This window comes from Peromyscus maniculatus, chromosome 11, assembly GCF_049852395.1.
Source record: "Peromyscus maniculatus bairdii isolate BWxNUB_F1_BW_parent chromosome 11, HU_Pman_BW_mat_3.1, whole genome shotgun sequence".
In the NCBI taxonomy this organism is placed as follows: domain Eukaryota; kingdom Metazoa; phylum Chordata; class Mammalia; order Rodentia; family Cricetidae; genus Peromyscus; species Peromyscus maniculatus.
The window spans coordinates 72,033,481-72,054,254 of record NC_134862.1 but is presented as its reverse complement, the minus strand read 5'-3'; the positions used below and the strand labels follow the sequence as shown (position 1 = coordinate 72,054,254).

The 20,774-nt window shown below is 39.3% G+C and overlaps 1 protein-coding gene across 1 annotated transcript; it reads left to right on the top strand.

The window, feature by feature from the left end:
- The first annotated feature begins 661 nt into the window (after positions 1 to 661).
- Positions 662 to 18,835, top strand: LOC102905339 (putative dimethylaniline monooxygenase [N-oxide-forming] 6). Its single transcript, XM_006974752.4, has 9 exons — positions 662 to 798; positions 1,133 to 1,371; positions 7,685 to 7,873; positions 8,881 to 9,043; positions 10,940 to 11,082; positions 12,440 to 12,639; positions 14,661 to 15,016; positions 17,089 to 17,161; positions 18,311 to 18,835. The coding sequence occupies exons 2-9, from the start codon at positions 1,240 to 1,242 to the stop codon at positions 18,651 to 18,653; spliced, it is 1,599 nt and encodes a 532-aa protein (XP_006974814.3). The 5' UTR covers positions 662 to 798; positions 1,133 to 1,239; the 3' UTR covers positions 18,654 to 18,835.
- The last annotated feature ends 1,939 nt before the right edge of the window (positions 18,836 to 20,774 follow it).

Below are 20,774 nucleotides of genomic sequence, written 5' to 3'. Positions count from 1 at the left end.
TCTCTGAGATGAAAAAAGCCACTAAGTGTTGAAATGGGGCAAGTTAAACAGTGATTGAGAACACCGTGAAACTGATCAGTGAAGTTAGCACTTGGGTAAAGAAAAGGCCTGGTGGAAATGAAACTGTGCAGGGAAGCTAAGTGCTTCCACTCTGGACTCCCTCCTGAATCACACAGACTGGAGCAACGGGGAGAGAGGAGCAGAGGCGGGGGTCAGAGAGCGGACCTCTGACGTCACAGTCTGCTCTTTACATTGGCCAGTTTCATGAACTGGCCAACTACAAGAAGTAGATCAGCAACTCAAATCAAGAGGCTTGAGCTTCCCCCACCACCACCACCACCACCACCACCACCACTGGCACAACAAACTCTTTCCTTGGAGTTCGGGTGCTAAGGTTTTGTTTACATTTTCTATAATTTCAAAGCAAGAACAAATAAAAGAATTATGAGTCATTTAATCTCCCAGGGGTTTCACTTTACATCCTGGTGACCGTATCAGTCACCATTGTGTTTTTTTAGAGCCAAGGGCCAGGGCCCCCATTCATGCCTTCCCTCCAGTCCTTTCTTCCTTGTCCCCCCAGGCCCTCCTGGTCCTTCTTTTATTCCTACGACACTCAATCCTTCTCTTCCAGGTATTAGCAGAGCTCTACACCATGAAAAATACAAAGAAAAAGGAAATTTTGCTTTAAGAAAAATAGCCCTGCCCCCTTTCTCAATTTTGACATTAAAAACCAATTCTCTTCTACATTTGGAGAGCTGTTGGTTATCTGGGCAGGGGAAGAAGGTGGTTGGTTAAGAGGTAAAAATCTCTTAAAATCAGGCAATCAGTATTCACAGAAGTGATTTGATGCAATGGGTTTCGCTTAAGGGGTCCATTTCTAGTTCTGAACCTTGTATTTAACTGTGAACTGGTAGAGAAGTCATTTTTGAATTTCAAGCTACTGAAGCTTCATTTGAAATTCTGAGCGTTGGTTTGGTTATCTTCATGGTGCTGCCTGCTGTGATGGTGCTGACTTGGTCATTTCTTAGAGAATGGAGTAATCAGAAGAAGGAAGGTTCAGTGTCTTGTTATACAAGAATTGCACGTAATGAATACACACTGTTAATGTGCTCCTGTGTCTTCTTGTGTTAAGGTGGGGATCCTGACACACAAACCTTGGCTAATAATTTCAACTGAAAAACCCTAAGCATCAAAGAACAATTTTTTAAAGAGTTTTTTTCATACCATCTATCATCCGTCATGGGCAAGAAAGTGGCCATTGTCGGAGCTGGTGTCAGTGGTTTGGCTGCAATACGGTGCTGTCTGGAGGAAGGGATGGAGCCCATCTGCTTTGAAAGGAGCAATGATGTTGGAGGCCTTTGGAAATTCTCGGTAAGTGGTCCATCTCTAGGACACAAGAGGTAGAATGATGATTTCCATTGCAAATCACATCTGGTCAGACTTGAAAACCATATCACAAAAGTCCCAGGTCTGGAAAGTTAAGTCTGACTTCTCCTATTATATTAATATTGGTTCACTCAAAACTACTTCACACAAGCAGGGCTGAACTTAGCTGAACCTTAAAGGATGCCTCAAAGAAAGCAGGCCACTTTGTAATGTATTTCTAGTCTTTAGCTCATCAACAATACCATGACCTGTCTGGTGGACAGTTCTCCAAGGGATGGAGTGCTAATGTCAGTAATTAGCTTAAAGTAATACATTGCCACGTTCTTGTATATTTGCAAAGATTCTATCATTTATTCCTCTTAAATCCCAACAAAATAGTTTGGAAAAAATCTGGACTAGAATCAAATTCTGAGTTCTATTTACAACTCAGGTTTTCTAGGCAGATCTTAGGCAAGTTGACTACCACACTCGGGAGCTCAAGTACTCATCTGTCAAACACAGAGATTGGAAATTAGGTTACCTCTAATGTGCCTTGTGATTCCAACAGGATATGATTTTATGACTAACTGTGTCTCTCAGAGCAGTTATAAATTATTATAAATGTTGATGGTGTATGTGGTTATTGGATTGCCTGTCAACTCTAAATCTGAAGAGAAAAATTATGATCTTTGCCATATAGTCTTCAAAACAATATGGCCAAGAAATGTTCAACATAAATATAACATTCAAGTTTCAGAGCCAAATCTGGGAGCACTCCTAGCGTTTCTGCCTTGAATTTTCCAGTCAATGTGACTGCATGGAAGTGATACATACTTTTGGCTCAAAGAGAGTGTATCCACAACACTCACTGTGCAGCCATCTTTCTCTGTCTCGGTCTCAGTGCTTGCCTACCTGCAATTTTCATTCTCTGATAAAGAATTTAGTACTAATTTAGAATACATCTGTATTCATCTCATGAGATTTTTCTATAGTTTTTGTTCCTGCTAAATGCAAAGTTTTACATGAGTGAGATATCTAGTCATGGATTTTATTTTCCAGTCTGGAAATAAGGGTTTTTTTTGGAGCATTCCATTTTCTTTATATCTGCCCAGAGAAGTGTAACTAGCTTAGAATAACATGACTGTCCACAATCCCATCAGCAAGAGCTAAATGCTACATCATCATTGGATGTGTCTGTTTTGTGCTAGTGAGTAGGATGAGAAACATGTGACATAATCATTCTTCTACATCAATGGTTTCCAGCTTGCTGATGAAGGGAGTCATAACTTAAGTCCACAACACTTTGATATCAAATAAACAAGAATTCAGTTGATAGCAACACTTTTCATGGGGTAATGATGGAAACAGTCTGACCATGAGGTATGTAATGGATCCAATCTGAAAAAAAAAACTGAGTATATTCTAAGAGGCATGTTAGCTATCAGATTATTAAAACAGTGAACCTCAAGAATTTGGGATTTCCCCAGGATCTCAAGCTGAGAGAAGAAAAGCCTAGGCCATTCAAGGAGGAAGCTCTTCTGTAGAGAAAAGAGCTTTATACCCTCACAGAGATGGTGTGGGTCAATGGTGGATGGGACCATGCCTTGACCTAAAATGCTGAAATGTGTCTATCCTTGGTCCTCTATTTAAACATCAGTCTCATTTTAGGAGCCTAGAGATGAGCTGGAGTGGGGAAATAACTGGGTCTTCCCCTTTTCTGGTTTTTACTATTAATTTTGGTGGCCTAATTGACTTGTTGAAGATAGTTGGACATACCTGGCTTCTCGAGCCACAGACTATGACCCAAAGTTCAGTAGCAGTGAAATATAAAAACCATAAGCCAAACTGTTATACAGCTGATTCCCACTCTTACTTTATCCTACAGAAATTTTATCATGTTTGATTATAGGTAGGTACCCCAGACTTCACTAGGAGACTATGGATCATAATTCAAAACTATACATATTCCATAAAATAAATGGCCCTAAGTATCTCAAATAAAAAGTTATTGACAAGATAGTTACTGAATAAAAAGCTTCTGAAATCTTCATAAGTCAGAAGAAAATTCCTGCAAGATAGCAGTGAGCTGAATCTTAGTGAATGTTGTCAAAGAAAGTAGATAACTACATGATGCAGTTCCAGAATGCCATTCCCGTCATGATCTGTGAGTGGTGCCCACTGTCATGTGAATGTACTGGCAGTGTGCCAACACCAGCATCATAAGAAAAATCAATGATCCCCAAAATAAAAATGAGAAATGTCGAAGTCATCAGCATCCAAGAAGGAATCTGAGTTAGCTTTATCACCACCTCAAGAAGCTTATGTAAGGAAGCAAAAAGTGATAGTTTAACAAGATACAAAGTCAGACTCTGGTTATCCCCAAGATAGAAGGTCTGTTTTCCACCAAGTTATGTATATAAGCAACATTCTACTCGGAGTCCCAGTGAATACATTCAAATACTTGAAACTGCAGTCTCCTCCGCTCATCCCCAAGCCTTCTTTCTTTTCTAAGAAAAGTTGCTTTGCACAGTATGCTCAGACAGGAATTTTTGAAAAAAAATGTGTTACATAAGCTTTCATCTTGAAAGTCCCTGCTGTGCAAAAAGGTGTGCAGGAAGACAGAAACCTGATCATTCTGAACTTTCTACTGTATGCTTTTCCTAAGAAATGGAAACCAAACGGGGTTTAAAGAACAGCAGATTAAATATGAACGAGTTTTAAGTTTCATACATTCACATAGGATGCCACGTCCTCAAAAGACTTGGTTAGTTTTACAATAAGAAATTTCTCCCATGAAAGTACTAACCAAGCTTGACCCTGCGGAGCTTCAGTGCATTCAAGGTGGTATGGCTGAAACTGGCCTGCTGAAGATGAAGATATTCTAAGGGGACACTTGTATTCCCCAGTCTATCAGACTATTGAAACAATGGACATCCCAAAATGGATATTTCCCCCAGGAATCTCATGCTGGGAGAAGGAAAATATTGGAGGCCTTTGTATCTCTGAGAAGAGATTTAATGTTAGATACTGACTGCATCTAACATTTGTTGGACTACCTTGTATGATGAAATGGAAGCCTAGACAATTTTGAGTCAATGGTGGGAAGGACCCCACTTTGCCCTGGACTGCTTAGATGTGCATAAACTTTAATCTCACTTAAGGACTTATACAACGGACTGGAGGAGGTCACCGGGTCTCATCATCCTTCTTCCCAATGACCACATTGACTAAAGCTCCTTTTTCTGCTTCTTACTATTAATTTTGCTGTCTCAATGGACTTCTGGAGAACAGGTGGCTGAACTTGACTTTTTGGAGTACAGATTATAGCCCCAACTTTGGTAACATGGTCATACACAGCAATTGAAATTTTCTCAAGGAACAAACAGTAGATTGCCATCATTTTGCTTGAAAAAAAAAGGGAAAACATCAGAGTCAGAATAATCTGAACTTATTTTTTTCTCACTCACTTATTCACGTATTTACTCAGCAGATACATTCTGGGTGTATACAGTACCATGTGAGGCATAGCATCAAGTAATAAGTACACTAGGAAGCCAGTGTTTTACATTTTCCTTAATTTTTAAGAATTTCATACATGTATACAACAAAGTATGATCATACCTACCTCTCATCCCTCCTCCAGCTCCCCTGTATGCCTTCCCAACTTCGTGCCTTTTTTGAAATAACCCACTGAGTCATTAGGGCTATCCATATGTGCACTGGTGTGAGGCCAGTCACTGAACCAAGAGAAACCTATCAGTGGCCATAGAAATGAAAACAACTATGATGTAAGCAAATATGTCATTAGGGCAATAAAGACAACAGGAGCTTGGTGGGCGCAGGGATGACTGACATTTGATGAGAGGGAGAAAGAGAAAGCAAGTTGAAGGAGCAACTTTGAAACTGGAGCTGGAGAGTTTATTTAACCCAACAGAAATTGAACAGATACACAGAGATAAGTATGAGAGGCAATAAAAGCAGACTGATGAAAACACACAAAGAATGTTCTGGAATTCACCTCAAGTCCTCCAGTCACTTATGACCTAGAGCAGAAGAGGAGAGATGCCAAGGCTCTCGATAGAATGACAATGTGTTGATAATGTACCCACAGCTGTTGGTCTCTAGTTCTAGGACACAGTCTTTCAGCCTGTGTCATAGTTGGCGCTTAATTCCCTCCTGACTGATTCTAACTACCTCGCATGGTGACATGAGGAAAGGGCATGCTTTTTGAAGCAACTGTCTACTGTTGTACATTTCTCTTATTGGAGGAACAGCCTCTGAAGAAAATTTCAAGTTCTCTTTCCGTGTTAGGATTGCTTAGAATTGATGCAGGAAAACACATGCACTTACTCAATCTGAAAAGAGTCGCAGGCCAGATCACCTCTTTTTCCAGAGCAAGCTTAGATTTTTAACCATTCCCTGGCCCACAAACGTGCCCTCCCTCTTTCCAGTGGACAGCTGAGAAAGCTTCTTCCCTCCTTGCTTGACAACTGGCCACAGCTGTGAGTAAATACAACAGCTCAGACCCCAGAACCCGCCAGGGAAGAGCCTTCACCCTGTTTTTGACCTCCATAAATATTTCCAAGCAAGTCTTTAAAAAGATAAAAATTTGAGCCTAGAAATTTATGAGAAATGTGGCAATCATAGATAGAGGAAGAATATATTCTCAACTTGAGGAGAGACACTGAGGCCTCAGGCTGAACCCTTCCCTCCCAGAGACATAGACCTCATGATCCTTTCTAGATCTCCCTGTCTTGGTCTTCCAGAAGCTAGCCTGGTGAACAAGAGATGGGCATCTTAAATCAAGCAACAGTGTGACATTGTATCTCTCTCCTCTGTTACATAAGAATTCCTTCAGGCCTTGGGGACATAGAAAAGGCCAGCTCTGAGATGTGTTTTCAAGGCAGCACCCTGTGTATGTTTTATCCTGTCCACACAAGAGACAGGAAATGTTTATTTTCAATTTCGCTTCCGACTGCTTTTCAACAAGAAGCCACTTTTCAATGACATACAGGTTTTAGAGAGGAATGCCAAGCAGTGACACATAGTCTGAGTCCTGTGTTTTCCTGTGAATTTTTTTGGAAGAGTGAATTCCCATAGCTGATGAGTTAAAGGCTCCTCAACTTATTTACAGCAGAGCGTAGTTTCCCACACTGTGGTCTCAGGACCAGCCACACCAGTATCCCCTGCAACTTCTTAGAAGTACAAATTCTCAGGCTTCTCAGGTCATATATTAGAGGCAGGGAATCCAAAATTTTGGAAGTGAAACCCAGGAATCTGCAATTGGGAGGATTTTCTTGTGATTCTGGTTGCACCAAAGTGGATACGCCACTTGCACACTAGGTCTTGTGGCTGGTGAAGAGGGTACCGATGTCCATGAAGCAACCACCTAAGACAAAAGCCACACACTGTACTGCTGTAGCCTTGTTTTTTCAAGGTAAGCATGATATCAGATCCCGTGATAACACAGGGAAGAATAAGGAAAATGCGATTAATTAGGGCAAGGAGGGTTAATGTGGCAAGAGATCAGCTCTGTACAGTCCTATGTAAAGAGCTTTCTATTCTGTATCTGGAAACAAAGAACTCTTTTTTTCATACATTTTTATTGAAATTTTTTAATACAATGCAATACATTCTGATTAAATTTTCCTCTCTCCCAACTCCTCCCATATCCCATGCACCTCCCCATCTACCCAACCCACACCCTTCCTTTCTCTCTCTCTTTAGAAAGCAAACAAGAAAAAAACAAAATCACGTTAAAAAAGGAAGAAACGCACACACAAACACAAACAAAGCCCATAATAACACAGGATCAGGAACCATAATATAGGCACAAAAGATCAGTAAGAGGAAAAAAAGCCAAACAAAGCAACGTGAGACAAAACCATGGGGTTTGTTTTATGTTGGCCATCTACTCCTGGGCACGGGGTCTACCCTTAAGTGTGGTTAATATACCTAGTGAGACTCCATTGGAGAGAACCGATAAAAAAGAACTCTTAATTTTTAATATTAAAAGGGGTTTTGCTCCTGCTGGGTTGCCCCTTCCAGCCTTGATATGAAGAGATGTGCCTGGTTTTACTATAACTTGATATGTCGTGTTTGTTTGATATCCCTGGGAGGCCTTCCCTCCTCTGAAGAGAAAAGAGGAGTGGATCTGGGGGAGAGGAGATGGGGGTGGGGGGTAGGGGAACTGCAGCCGGGATGTAATATGTGAGAGGAAAAAAGTCTAAAGGGGGGGTGTTGATCAACTAATAATTGAATATTCTCAGAAAAGAGCACCATTCTTGCCTTCATTTTACAGTTTTGCTATTCTTCCTAGGGCCACGCGGAGGAAGGAAGAGCCAGCATTTACCAGTCGGTATTCACCAACTCTTCCAAAGAAATGATGTGTTTTCCGGACTTCCCCTATCCTGATGATTTCCCAAACTACATGCACCATAGCAAGCTCCAGGAATACATAAAGGCATTTGCCCAGAAGAAGGGTCTTTTAAGATACATACAGTTTGAGGTAGGACCTTGTACCCAGTACCACTGGAACACAGGAATGAATCAGAGAAGATGGAAGGACACAGCATCAGATAGCGTGTACCAAGTGTCTTGACACTTCACCAGTCAGCGGTTCTGTTAGACTATAGAGCATTTATGCACTCCCCCATCCAATTCCTCTCAGAAACTTTTTAAATGCCTTAGAAAATGCTGGAGACAAATATACTATCACAGCAAAGTTCTGTACCACACTCTCTTATGCTTGGAAAATCATCCAAAATTCTGTAGTCCATATTTAGATTCCTGTGGGTTCAATATTAATGAGTTATGCATTGTCCAATCAAATGTGGCATTTGTTAGAAATTATGACATTATGAAAAGAGTAACAACTTAAATGAGCCCTGTCCTTTACCCTCTTAGCCCATTATATGTCTCCTTAATGAATCTAGGAAGTATTATGAAGTGGAGCCATTGTTTCTGGAGCTGGCGATAATGTTTCATATTTGTTTGAAAGCCCTGTCTTAATTAATTAGTATTAAATGAAAGGTGCACACAGATAGTGAAGGAAACGCTATCTGTTTCCCTGAGGCTTCCCTGTTGACCTGAGGCTATATTTATATAATTATTTCCCCTGGGAGTTGTTCCAAACACATAGTTAAAATTTCCAGCTATCATTTTTCAAATTTTTTAAAGGGTAAAAAATCAAGGTTTATTGAGAAGTAAAGAAACAGCTGCCTGCAGCTGGAGAGAACTCAAAAAAAAGTTGGCCCCAGATGTCCTTTCATTACATTTATCTACTCATTCCATCCATTCATCTATTCTTGGAATTCCCAGTGTCAAAAATTGCCTTGATTTATGGCAGTAATATCTGCAAACATTAATCATGCTCCTGATACATGCTTATATCATGCTAATGTTATATAGGAAGAAAGATGAAGGAAGAAAAATCCCGCACAAAAGAAACATAGAATTATAGAAGGAATTACAGAAAAAACATAGAAGGAATTCTTTTTTCTCATTTTCTTTCAGACCCTTGTTTCCAGTATAAAGAAATGTTCTAGCTTCTTGGCCACTGGCCAATGGGAGGTTGTTACTGAAAAGGATGGGAAGCAAGATTCTCTGCTCTTTGATGCTGTAATGATTTGTTCAGGGCATCATGTGTACCCCAATATGCCAACTGACTCTTTTCCTGGTAAGCCTGAAATATATATAATAATAATGGGATTTATAGGCAAATAACTATGGTGGAAGCATATCTTTCCACAAAATTGTGTTTAAATTGCCAGAAACACCAAAAGAAAAATATTTATGTATGATGATATGAAAAATATAATAATTTGTTCCCCAAGCACTGAAGTCCAAAGACTTCAAAGATGATAATGCAAATTTAAGTCCTAACACACATGGGGTCTTTGAACAGTCATATCCAAAAATGTGGGGTTCTGCCAGAAAATTAAAGTAAGATTCATATTTTGTCTTTGTTTATAATTTACAAGTGAATGTTAATAATCTCAGTGTTGTGTGTATTAAGCATGCATAAATTTATATTTTGATGTGTGTGTATATAAATGTGTATGTATGTGTGCATGCATATGTGTGTGAGAAGAGTAGTAGTACTAGTTGTTGTTGTTGTTGTTGTTGTTGTAGCAGCATCAGCACATCCAGTTGCTATCTTACTTTGCTTTTCTGTTGTTGTGATAAAACACTGACCAAAAGCAACCTGAGAAGTAAAGGGTTAACTTCAATATATAGTTTATAGTCCACTGTGGAGAGAAATTTTGGCAGGAACTCAGGACAGGAACCTAGAGACAGGAACTGAAACAGAGATCATGAAGGAATACTGTTTATTGGCTTGGTCTTCTTGGCTCACTTAACTTGCTTTTCTATACAATCCAGAACCACCTGCCTTGAGATGTCACTGCCCACTCTAGGCTGAGCCCTTCCATATCAATCATTAGTCAAGAAAATGGTCCACAAGCTTGCCCACAGGCCAATCTGATGGAAGCATTTTCTGAATTGATGTTTGCTCTTCCTAGATAACCCCAGCTTGTATTGAGTTGACAAAAATACGAACCAGAACAGATGCCATCCAAAAATGAAAACGATCAAAGAAATAAATACACTCAAAAGTCTTCCTGCCCTCAATCCCATTTTTCATCCTCCCTTCCTTCTACTCTCCATCATCCCTCCCCCACTTTACGCTAATTTCTTCATCTTTTAATACATATAGTGTGTACTGAAAGGATCAAGCAGACGCCATAACAGGCTGCTCAGTCTTCTCTCAGAGATCAGGCCTCAATTTCAGTTTCCTGAGACTTGAGCAAGCAGTTTCTGGGAGGGCCATGACATAGTCCTTGCAGTAGCTCCCTTTCTGCACATACTCTGACTGTTCAAGGTTCAGCCAGTTGTTTACTGTCTGGGACCCCTCACCAGCTTAGAGCTACATGCATGGGTCAAAAGGAACATGTGAGGCCAGCCAGCCCCCATGGCAGCTCAAGGACAAAGCCTGGGACTTGTCCAGGCCTGCCCCAAAATAGTAACTGTAACCCCCAACCAGTAAATTTAAAGGTTATATACCCTCACCCAATCATATGATGCCAAGGCTTGTACCACCCTGCTTGCAGTTTTTCCCTTTAAAAACCCCTCATTCTGAGAGCTCAGGGTCATCCTCCTCCACCCACTGTGCCGAGTGTTGGATATGGACCAAGCCTGAGCTTGCATGCTGTGTGTTTTGCATCGGATATTGGCTCTGTGGTGGTCTTGTTCAGGGGTCTCTCAATGTGGTCACAACAGTACCACCCAGGGATATTATTGTGAGTAAATAATTAAAAACCAGACTAAGCATTTAGCATGTGCAATAACTCTTAGACAGTATTTAATAAATTTATTATTATTATTATTATTATTATTATTATTATTATTATTATTAAAATGCACATCATAACATCTCAAAGATTTTAAGATTCCCCAGAAGTAATTATTTGGGAGTTTACTGGCAAAACTCACTAAATGGATAAGTGCATCTCAAATATGGGATTTTTTTTTTAATGTGAAAACTGGGTCTTCAAATTTTTGAAAATCACCTTAGGTCTAGAACACTTTGAAGGCAAGTGCCTGCACAGCCGGGATTACAAGAGCCCAGGAACCTTCCAGGGAAAGAGGATCCTCGTAATCGGCCTGGGAAACTCAGCAGCTGACATCGCTGTTGAACTCAGTCGCCTGGCTGCACAGGTATGTGACACAGAGGGTCTTAGGAAATAAAACTAGAATAGAAATATGCCACTAAGTAAGCACTGGGGGCTGGGGACAGGGTTTCCATAGTGTATCACCTGCTTTAGGAGACCTTCCAATCGTGAGGATTTAAGTGAGCCATTCTTCTGGAGAGGGAAGAAGTTTGTTCTGATGAAATGGAGGTAAATGTATGAGTGTACATGTGAGTATGTAAACATTTACTTTTTGTTCTGATTTTATATTTTAACAACTTTCAGATCAGCTGGTTCTTAGTCAGGCTCCATCTTTATTTATTGAACAGCATTTCTTACCACCTACCATGTGAAAGACACTGCTTACCAGTCTAAAGCTCTGGAACATCACATGATCTGGCTTTTACCATCATTCATTCATTCACTCATTCGGAAGCAAGCATCCAGCAAGTGCTGGGCATTATTGTATGTCAGAACTATGTTAAATTAAAATTAAGGGTATGGGTTACATTAGATTATGACTTTAAGGAACAGTCAGTGGGTGGAGATGGGTGATGGGTGTATGAACCATCTCCAAAGGAAACGATGAGTGTCTCCATGTAATTAGGTGTGGCAACAACAACACCAAGAACAGACAACCTAACTCAACCTGGATAAAGTCAATGAGAACTTACAGGGGATTCAAGTTGTTGTGACATGTAGACCCTAGAGAACCTCAGCATGTTTTCAAGCAAGCAGATACTAAACAAGTTAACTCCTAAAAGAATGAAAAGAAAGCTTTGTTTGGTTGGTTTTTTTAAACTAAGAATTCCCCTAAGTTATCACAAAGATAGTAAATATACCAGCAATTGACCTGGCAGGCTTAGATGGCTTCCAGAGCTTAATATGAACAGACACTCTGTGTGCATATGTACAGGGAAGACTAGAAAAGGAGAGGAAAGACAGACAGCAGCATTAAATCTGTGGCATCTCCTCAATCTAATTTCAGCTACCTATTTAGCTCTCTTTCCCCAACTCAGCCCAACCTCTTCTACTACCCAAAGCGGCTGGGGCTCATTCAGTTGACTAGTCTAGTCTCTACCAGCCATCTTAGTCTATGAGCTCATAACAATTAAACCAAGCACAGTTGGCTGTAGAGGCTTCTTATACCAGGTGTTGTGATTATAATTCTTTGAACAGCTTTATATCAGTCCTTCAGAGTGATAAGGGAAGACTCTTAGCCCCCTCTAGCTGCAAATGTAGTGTGTTCATCTAGACTTACCTGTTAGAAAGTGTTCCTAAGTGGATAGTGAAGGGAACATATAGATATGCCTCCAGAGAACTCTATCATGTTTACTTATTTGTCACAGAAGGGTGTTGAAATCTATGTTGTCTCTCCCAATCAGGTCATTATCAGCACCAGAAGTGGTTCCTGGGTCATGAGTCGGGTTTGGAATGATGGGTATCCTTGGGATATGGTGTATGTTACCCGCTTTGCATCCTTCCTCCGGAATGTCCTTCCTTCATTTGTCTCTGACTGGTTATATGTCAAGAAGATGAACACATGGTTTAAGCATGAGAACTATGGCCTGATGCCTTTAAATGGGTATGACAAATAGGACTTATTTTATCATCCAATCTAGGAGAGTACTGGTTCGGGTTATTCACTTCTACCTCATTCTTACTTTCATTATCCCATTGAGTCTAGTGGGATTAAATTAAGAATTTCTCAGATGACACAGTTTAAACCAAAGATTATGTGCAAGTCAGAAATTAGTCAAGAAATGTGTGTGGATATGCAAAGTGAAGGTGGATGAGGTAAACAGTCATCCAATATGCAGAATTCATTTAGCTACAATCCATTGCATAGAACTTAAAGGGCTGAAAAAACTCAAGTTGGATTTCTTGAAAATAGCCATGTTTATAGGTAAGCAATGATATCCATAACAATGTCTACCTCTGAAGACAGTAATATTTCAAAAGATAAAGATACATTTTTAACTTACTTCATAGATTATAAAACCTTACAAATATGAATTCTTTTTAGTCTTGGATTACCTAATGGGCTTTTAAGGACCATCTATCAATGCACTATAAATCGATGTGTCTCAGCAAGGAGGAGGCCCAGAACAGGAGTAGATAATCCCTTCCACATCCTGCACATTTCAAGAGGCAATCAAGAGGCATGGAATGTGTAGAGCAATGGAGCTTGATAGAGTTGATGTGACACATAAAATAGTAAGATTCATTTATTTACTTCTTTTGCAGACAGTGCTTAATACACACTAATTAGGGAAGTATTGTGAATAGAAAAATCAGTTTATCCATAGGGAAAAAAGATTTTGGTGGGTAAGAAATATTTCACAGTGAAATTTCCCCTCTGGCCTATACTAGCCAAAAATTTCATTTGTTTAGAGAAACATGCTAAGGAAAAGTGAAAAGGAACTGTAAGTTGGAACACCAAATACCACGTTTAAGAGCCAGAGCCTCCTTCCAAGGTTCTTCTCCTACCCAGATTTAAGGACTGCTCTGACTCTCAAGAAAAAGTAATGTTGAATTTGTATGTTTAGAATTTTGTTTAACATAATAGAAGTTCCCAAATTTGATCTGGTTAAAATGTTTTATCTTATGAGAGTAACTACAAATTATATTGGGGCTTTACCATTTGGACAACAAAAAAAATAGTTTTGGGAATCCACTCATTCTCAGAACTAAGCTCCCCCTTTGAAAGGGTTCCAGAGACTCTAAATTGCAGTTGACACATTTTCATTCCTCCCTTGGTTGAGAGGAGAACAGGGAAAAAAACAGGTATGCTGTGATCTTCTTGTTAGCTACCTACTAAGGCAAAGGGAAAGGGGACATCGTTACAGATGAAATAACAGTGTGGAAATACAGAAATAATTACCAAGATTCACATTGTTTGTGTGTATGTGAGATACTTAGAGAAAATTCTGAAATCTCTGAAGGAAACTTAAGTCAAAATGAAATATGTTTCACGAAAAATTTCATTGCCATAATTTTGGCAAAGTACTGTACAAAAGGTGATTTCTTCTTTGTAAACACAAAGAAGTTGATGGTGGTAAGATATCCCATCATCAAAAATCTGATGTTGCCATGCAAGGCCTTTGAGTTATAATAGTAGTTAGCATGCAATGTTCTTTTCTGTGTTTAGTACTGTTTCAGTAGTTAGTCATTCAGTGATAATATCCCTGTGAGGGAAATTTTGTCATTATCCCAGTTATACATATAGAGAAACAAATATAGAGCAATAACAGCTGGTAGGAAATGTGGCTAAGAATAAACATGTGTTGTCTAGCTTTAGAATCTTTATTATTAACTAATTTGCTATCTCTAGAATTCATTTTTACTCTCATCTATTTGGTGAGTCTCTGAAGAGTATAAATACACATCCTGTAATTTTGTTTCAAAGGGAATCAAGAAAATTTCAGACATAAATTCTTAGAAATGTTCATAAATGGGAAAGGAATTCCCACAAGAGAAGATCCTCTAGTGGCCCTCATGTTGGTGCATAAGTGATCAAATATGGTTGCAATGGTGTGGGCTGTTACAGGGATTTCATGGAAACGACTGTTACAGTCATGGTGCTTGCCTCTCACATCTGCACAGTCCCCTAAGGAAAGAACCCGTGTTCAACGATGAGCTCCCAGCCCGCATCCTGTGCGGCACTGTGACCATCAAGCCCAGTGTGACGAAGTTCACAGAGACCTCCGCTGTCTTTGAGGATGGGACTGTGTTTGAGGACATTGACTGCGTCATCTTCGCAACAGGCTATGGTTATGCCTACCCCTTCCTGGATGACTCCATCATCAAAAGCAGAAACAATGAGGTCACCTTGTACAAAGGCATCTTCCCTCCTCAGCTGAAGAAACCAACCATGGCAGTGATTGGCCTTGTCCAGTCCCTTGGTGCTACCATCCCCACGGCTGACCTGCAGGCACGCTGGGCTGCTAAAGTGTTTGCAAGTATGTGGGTCATTCTATTTTTCATTCACTAAGGCAATAATTGTCTACTATAAGCTGATGACTGTGCTAGGGATCCAATGGGAACAAGACAAGCACGCAACTTGACTTTGCAGATGGGGAAGGAATGAGGAGGGGAGGTTACCACAAGAGAAGTTTCAGGGTGTTCTGGTAAGGAGAATTGGTTTGGGAATTATTTATTCCATCTAAAACAACATAAATCGAGCCATAAGTACGAGGAATTGCACTAAATGTATGAAGAACCAGAAACATTTTTTAAAATTAAAGACAGGTGTGGCAAGCAATAGAGAGAGAAACAAAAGCATGGAGGAGACTTAATAAGCTATATCAAAGAACTTGACCTTCTGACAGTGAAGTTGGGGGGAGTTTGTAAGGTTGTGTGTATGATAAAAGTAACAGGGAGATAATTACAGTATTCAAGTACAAATACTGCAAAGGTGCTGGGTCAGGGGTGATGGCATGCCGGAAACCTACCATTACCTCTGTGTCAACATCATGTCCCTCTCACACTGTTGAAGGTCTTCTTCCCTTCTCTTTCTCTACTATTGACTACATAGTCCCAAGGGACTACAAGAACCCTTATGTGGGGACATATAGATTACATGGAGAGAGGCAGTGACTTAAATACACTGATTTAATAGCTACAATACTATTGATCATTATGATTCTGAAAAGTGTCTTCTTGTTCAATAGCTAAAAATATTAAGCAACACAAATATAATTTCCCTAACATACTACTGATAAAAAACTTATAATGAGGAAAATATTAAAATCACAGAATGAGTTTAAACTTCCTAACAAAAATACTATGGGAGCCAGGCGTTAGTGGTGCAATCCCAGGACTCAGAAGGCAGAGCCAGGCAGATCTCTTTGAATTCGAGGCCAGCCTGGGCTACCAAGTGAGTTCCAAGAAAGGCGCAAAGCTACACAAGAGAAACCCTGTCTCGAAAAACTAAAAAAAAAAAAAAAAAAAAAAACCTGTGGATACATAAGCTTCTGTTTCAAATATACTATTAAGAATGATTGTTTAAAAGTATTGTCATGAAATCTGGAATAAGGACACTCTCCTGTACAATGCTTCCATTGTCTTTTATTCTTAAAAGCCCAACAGTGTACCCAGAGTCTGATTTTTTATGAGAAGGTTAGATACAATTCATAAACCTAGAAAATTTACATTAAACAAACAGAACCATTTATTCATTTGACGCATACTCATAGAACATCTGCTGCGTGTGAACATCTGCCTTATCACTTACTTAGGTCACAATTCCAAATCAAACAGACAAAAATTCTGATTCCTCTCACTCTAGTAAAACACATAGCAAATAATGGCCAGAGGGTGCAGTCAAGCAGACTGAGATGCTCACAGTGTCAGGGTGGTGTTCATGTACCACAGATATCATAGTAACCTTATTCCATTGTTTCAGCAGTGAGTAAATTACAGCCAGCCACAGTGATGAAGTCTGAAAGAAAGCCAAAGCTTTTCAGCCATCCCTTAAACATCCAGCTGAATACTGACATTGGAATCCTGTGCCTCCTCTTATTATCTACTTCACTTACCGTGGACTTTAATATCAACTATTGTTCCAGATTATTACTTGAGGGAAATTTTAATGGGAGGATAGAGACAAGAAGTATAAACACAATTACCCCATTATATGCAATGAGGTACTGTAGAGGTATGCTGAGGACCAGGCTCTTCATGATGTTACATAAACATCAAGAAGGTTGGGTAACTTAAAGCTACAAACATCTCTGCTGGGATCATTACACATGGGCCAGCTTTTCCATCCCCACAAGTGCATTTCCCTCCCAGGTCTCCATACTGTGAACTGTCATTTGGCTCAACACCAAAGAGAGCTCTCCTTAAGGCAAAACTTGTTTATTAAACAAAATCACTGTATTATAATGAACACACAAACAAAAATATCACACAGCTAAATTAAGGTAGCCACTCAAACACTTTTAAAGAATTTGTTTCAAAAATAATGAATCCCATCCCGTGTCATGATAAAGGACTAATGTCATTGTCTCTTTCCCCATACGTTTTCCAGACACATGCACCCTGCCAACTACAAATGAAATGATGGATGACATTGATGAAAAGATGGGCAAGAAACTCAAGTGGTAAGCAATTATACTCACTAATCAAATGAGTTCTAATTTTTTCACTATGCATAGAAAACATCAATAAGATCTTTAATGTTGCCAATGGTAACAGTTCATTTTTTTTTTAATCCTGGCTATTACTGATCCACATTAGATGGGAAAACACTATCTGCCCCTGTAAACTCAGGAGAGAGAGATTTTGCCCTCCAGGGAACGTGTGAAATCTTGAGATAACTGAGGTCTGCAAGTGAAGTTGACAGCCAGTAGCTTCCTATAAGTAAGACACCTGGGTGCTGGAGCCACCATATACCACAAAAGAGCAGTTCAGAAACCATGGGATCGTCTGGCCCAAAATGTCCATGGTAATGAGGCTGAGAAATGGCTGCATATCTTTCCCCAAAAGCACCTTTTCTTAAAGAAAACTAGCTGGCTGGAAATTGAGTGGTAGAATCTGATTTGCTATTGATAAATTCAAATAAAACTTTATATTCAGTTCAGCTACCTTAGTATATTCTGGGAAAGAGTATTCACCTCCAAGTTCAATGCATGCTTTCAAGTACAGTGGGTAGAAAGTCCTTTATGTGGCTAGGTCTAAATGTACTTTTTCAGGTTAATTATTCCGCAAAAGAAAATTCAAGTTACCTGTCAAAATCTGTTGAAAGTGTAATTAAATACCAAATGACTGTTGAATAAGTAAACAATTGTGTGGGAAGTTTGTTTCCTCTTTCCAGTCTCCAACGTACTATTTAGTGAATGTCACAGGGTAGACATCAGCCCAACGGTCTAGAGGAGAAAGGGAACGGAACCCTCAATCCCCACTTAACCTCGTCCAGTTCAAAGGGCATATCCATATCTCAGAGGTGAGCATGTGCAGTGCTTATGCTTCCTTTAGAAGTGAATACAAATAAGAAGGAGAGAAAAGCTTCAAATGTCAGTGACAATCTGCTCTTTAAGTCACATGAGGCCACACTGCAACTGAAAGAATGACATGATTTATCTTACTTCACTCTAGCAGCATTGAAACTATGCAAAATCTAAACTTCAAATAAACCTGCATAAGAATCTAACATTGGCAGGTGAGACATGATGTGCAGCAGACATAAATTATACGATGAATGCTCCGTTTGCAACTGTGACAATCATTTGGGGATTTTTTTTTGTCCTCAGGTTTGGCCAGAGCCACACTCTGCAGACAGATTACATCACATACATGGATGAGCTGAGCACCTTCATAGGGGCCAAGCCTAACCTACCCTGGCTCTTCTTGACTGATCCCCAGCTGGCCCTGGAGGTGTTCTTTGGCCCTTGTAGTCCATATCAGTTTCGACTGATGGGACCAGGAAAGTGGGATGGAGCCAGAAATGCCATCTTGACCCAATGGAAGAGGACAGTGAAGCCAACCAGGACCAGGGCTGTCGGGGAAACACAGAGACCCTGTCACCTTTATGACTTGTTAAAAATGTTTTTCTTCCCAGTGATCCTTCTGGCTGTTTTGCTCGCATTTTATTAATAATAAAATCTTGTAGGTTCCTGAGTCTAGCCTAGAAGTGTAATCACAGAGGAAAACACACAAACACATGTAGGCACACACAATCACCAAGGGCCCCTCCTTTCCTTCCGGCAGATGGGAAATGAATCCCAGATCATTTGACTCAAAAGATAAATAAAATGGAAAATACCCAGCCTATCTGTTTCTGATGAGAGTCTTTTCTTTAATAGGCTTTTCACATGTTGAATTGAAGTTTGGGATGTTTGAGATAAGCAGGGGTGGGGGAAATAGAAGGGAAATTGAGAAGGCATAAACAGACTTTCAGGCTAGGCAAAGTTTAATGAGGTTTGTAAGGGGAGTGCTATCATATATTGCAGCATAGCAACCAATATGTTTTGCACAATACTAACTGAAGTATTTGACAATAAATGAATATAGGGAGGTGGAGCTGTACCAATGCAATATATTAAATAAAATGAACAAATCGAAAATTGCTAGGAGGAGGTCGAGATGAATAACTCAGTGACATAGTGCCTGTCTGGCATGCACAAGACCCTGTATTCAATTCCCAGGACCAGAGAAGATAGGAAAACATTCCCACTATGAACTTCAAAAGCAAGTTGGCCTCAAAAATTTGACAAATCAATGATACAAATTATGTAAAGATTTATCAGAAAATGCAAAAGGCAGATTATGCACTGATTAATTTTATGAGACTGCCATCATTCTGAAACTTAAATCAAAACCACAATAAATAAATCTAGATCAATATTCCTCATACACATATACACATGCATACATTCTTAATAAATGCAAAATAAAATCCAACAGTATATAAAATGAACAGCACATCATCAAGTAAAACATTTCAGGAAGAGAAGGCTGGCTTCATGGTTAACATAATTCACCTTACTAATAAACTAAACGAAAAATGGGAAAACCATTTGAGCTAAATTAAAACATCTTAGATGCTATACAAAATGCAAAAACTCCATTAAAATTACAAATTGGACTTCATCAAGATTAAGAATGGTTCCAATATCCCCTTGGGGAAAAGAGTAAGTATATAAATATCTTTGGCAGCTATACTAATTTACATATAATAAAAGCAAGATGAATATCCCAAACTATCAACTTGGAGATATAGAACACAGAAGAAAAAGTTGGATTTGAGAAAAAAAATCTGTAACAGTCTATGTCAATATACAAGGGGTTTAAATAGCTTTACATTACTTGGTCCTGGGTAATAGCAGAACACAATCATGGCCTGTTTCATTTTTATCAATTAAGGAAATAAAATCAAAGGATCACTGAGGAGTAGTCAAGGACCAGGAAGCATGCTGACCAAAGAGACATTGCATTCTTAGCATTGGGAGCCTTACCTGATCAATGTGAAATCTGTATTTGTGTATATTTATGGGTTCAAGGTGTATGATCAAATCTGATGTAAGGACTATACCAAACAAAGTCATTAACAGTAAAAACAAACAAACAAAAAATGAAAACCATTTACCAGTCCATTATGGACCTGAGTCTAGCAAGTTAAAATGCTCTGTTCTGTGTCTATTGACACAAAAGAAACCACAACTCTAATGTCACACTTGGCTACAAACTAGCATAGATTAACATATTAAATATTAAATAAAATTATATATATACATATATATATCACTGGGATCATAGAAATTTGGTTTTCACTCTCTTCCCTCTGTTATTTTTTTATACTGTCATGTCTGAATCATTTGCAAATATTTCTTCATTAATCTTTTGGGCATGTTTCTAACTATCACCATTATCCTGACCTATTTCACAACAAGGAAATCAAAGCTTTCAGGCATACCAAGGATTAAAAAGTAAAGCTAATCCTCTTACACTTTGATCTGCTGTTCTTTCCAAAAGCAATTCGACTACCACTTCCTCTAAGCAGCTCTTTTGGACACTGAGAACCAAAAGAACATTTATGTAACACCCCCTCTATATACCAGCCTTCATGTATGAACTGGGTAGCACTCTTCATAAATATGATCAAATGCATTGTGTCTGTTTTATTGATAAATGTACATGTAATACATATATACACATACACACATATATAAGGCTTACAGTGTACATGTGCATGTGTATATACATTATACACACACT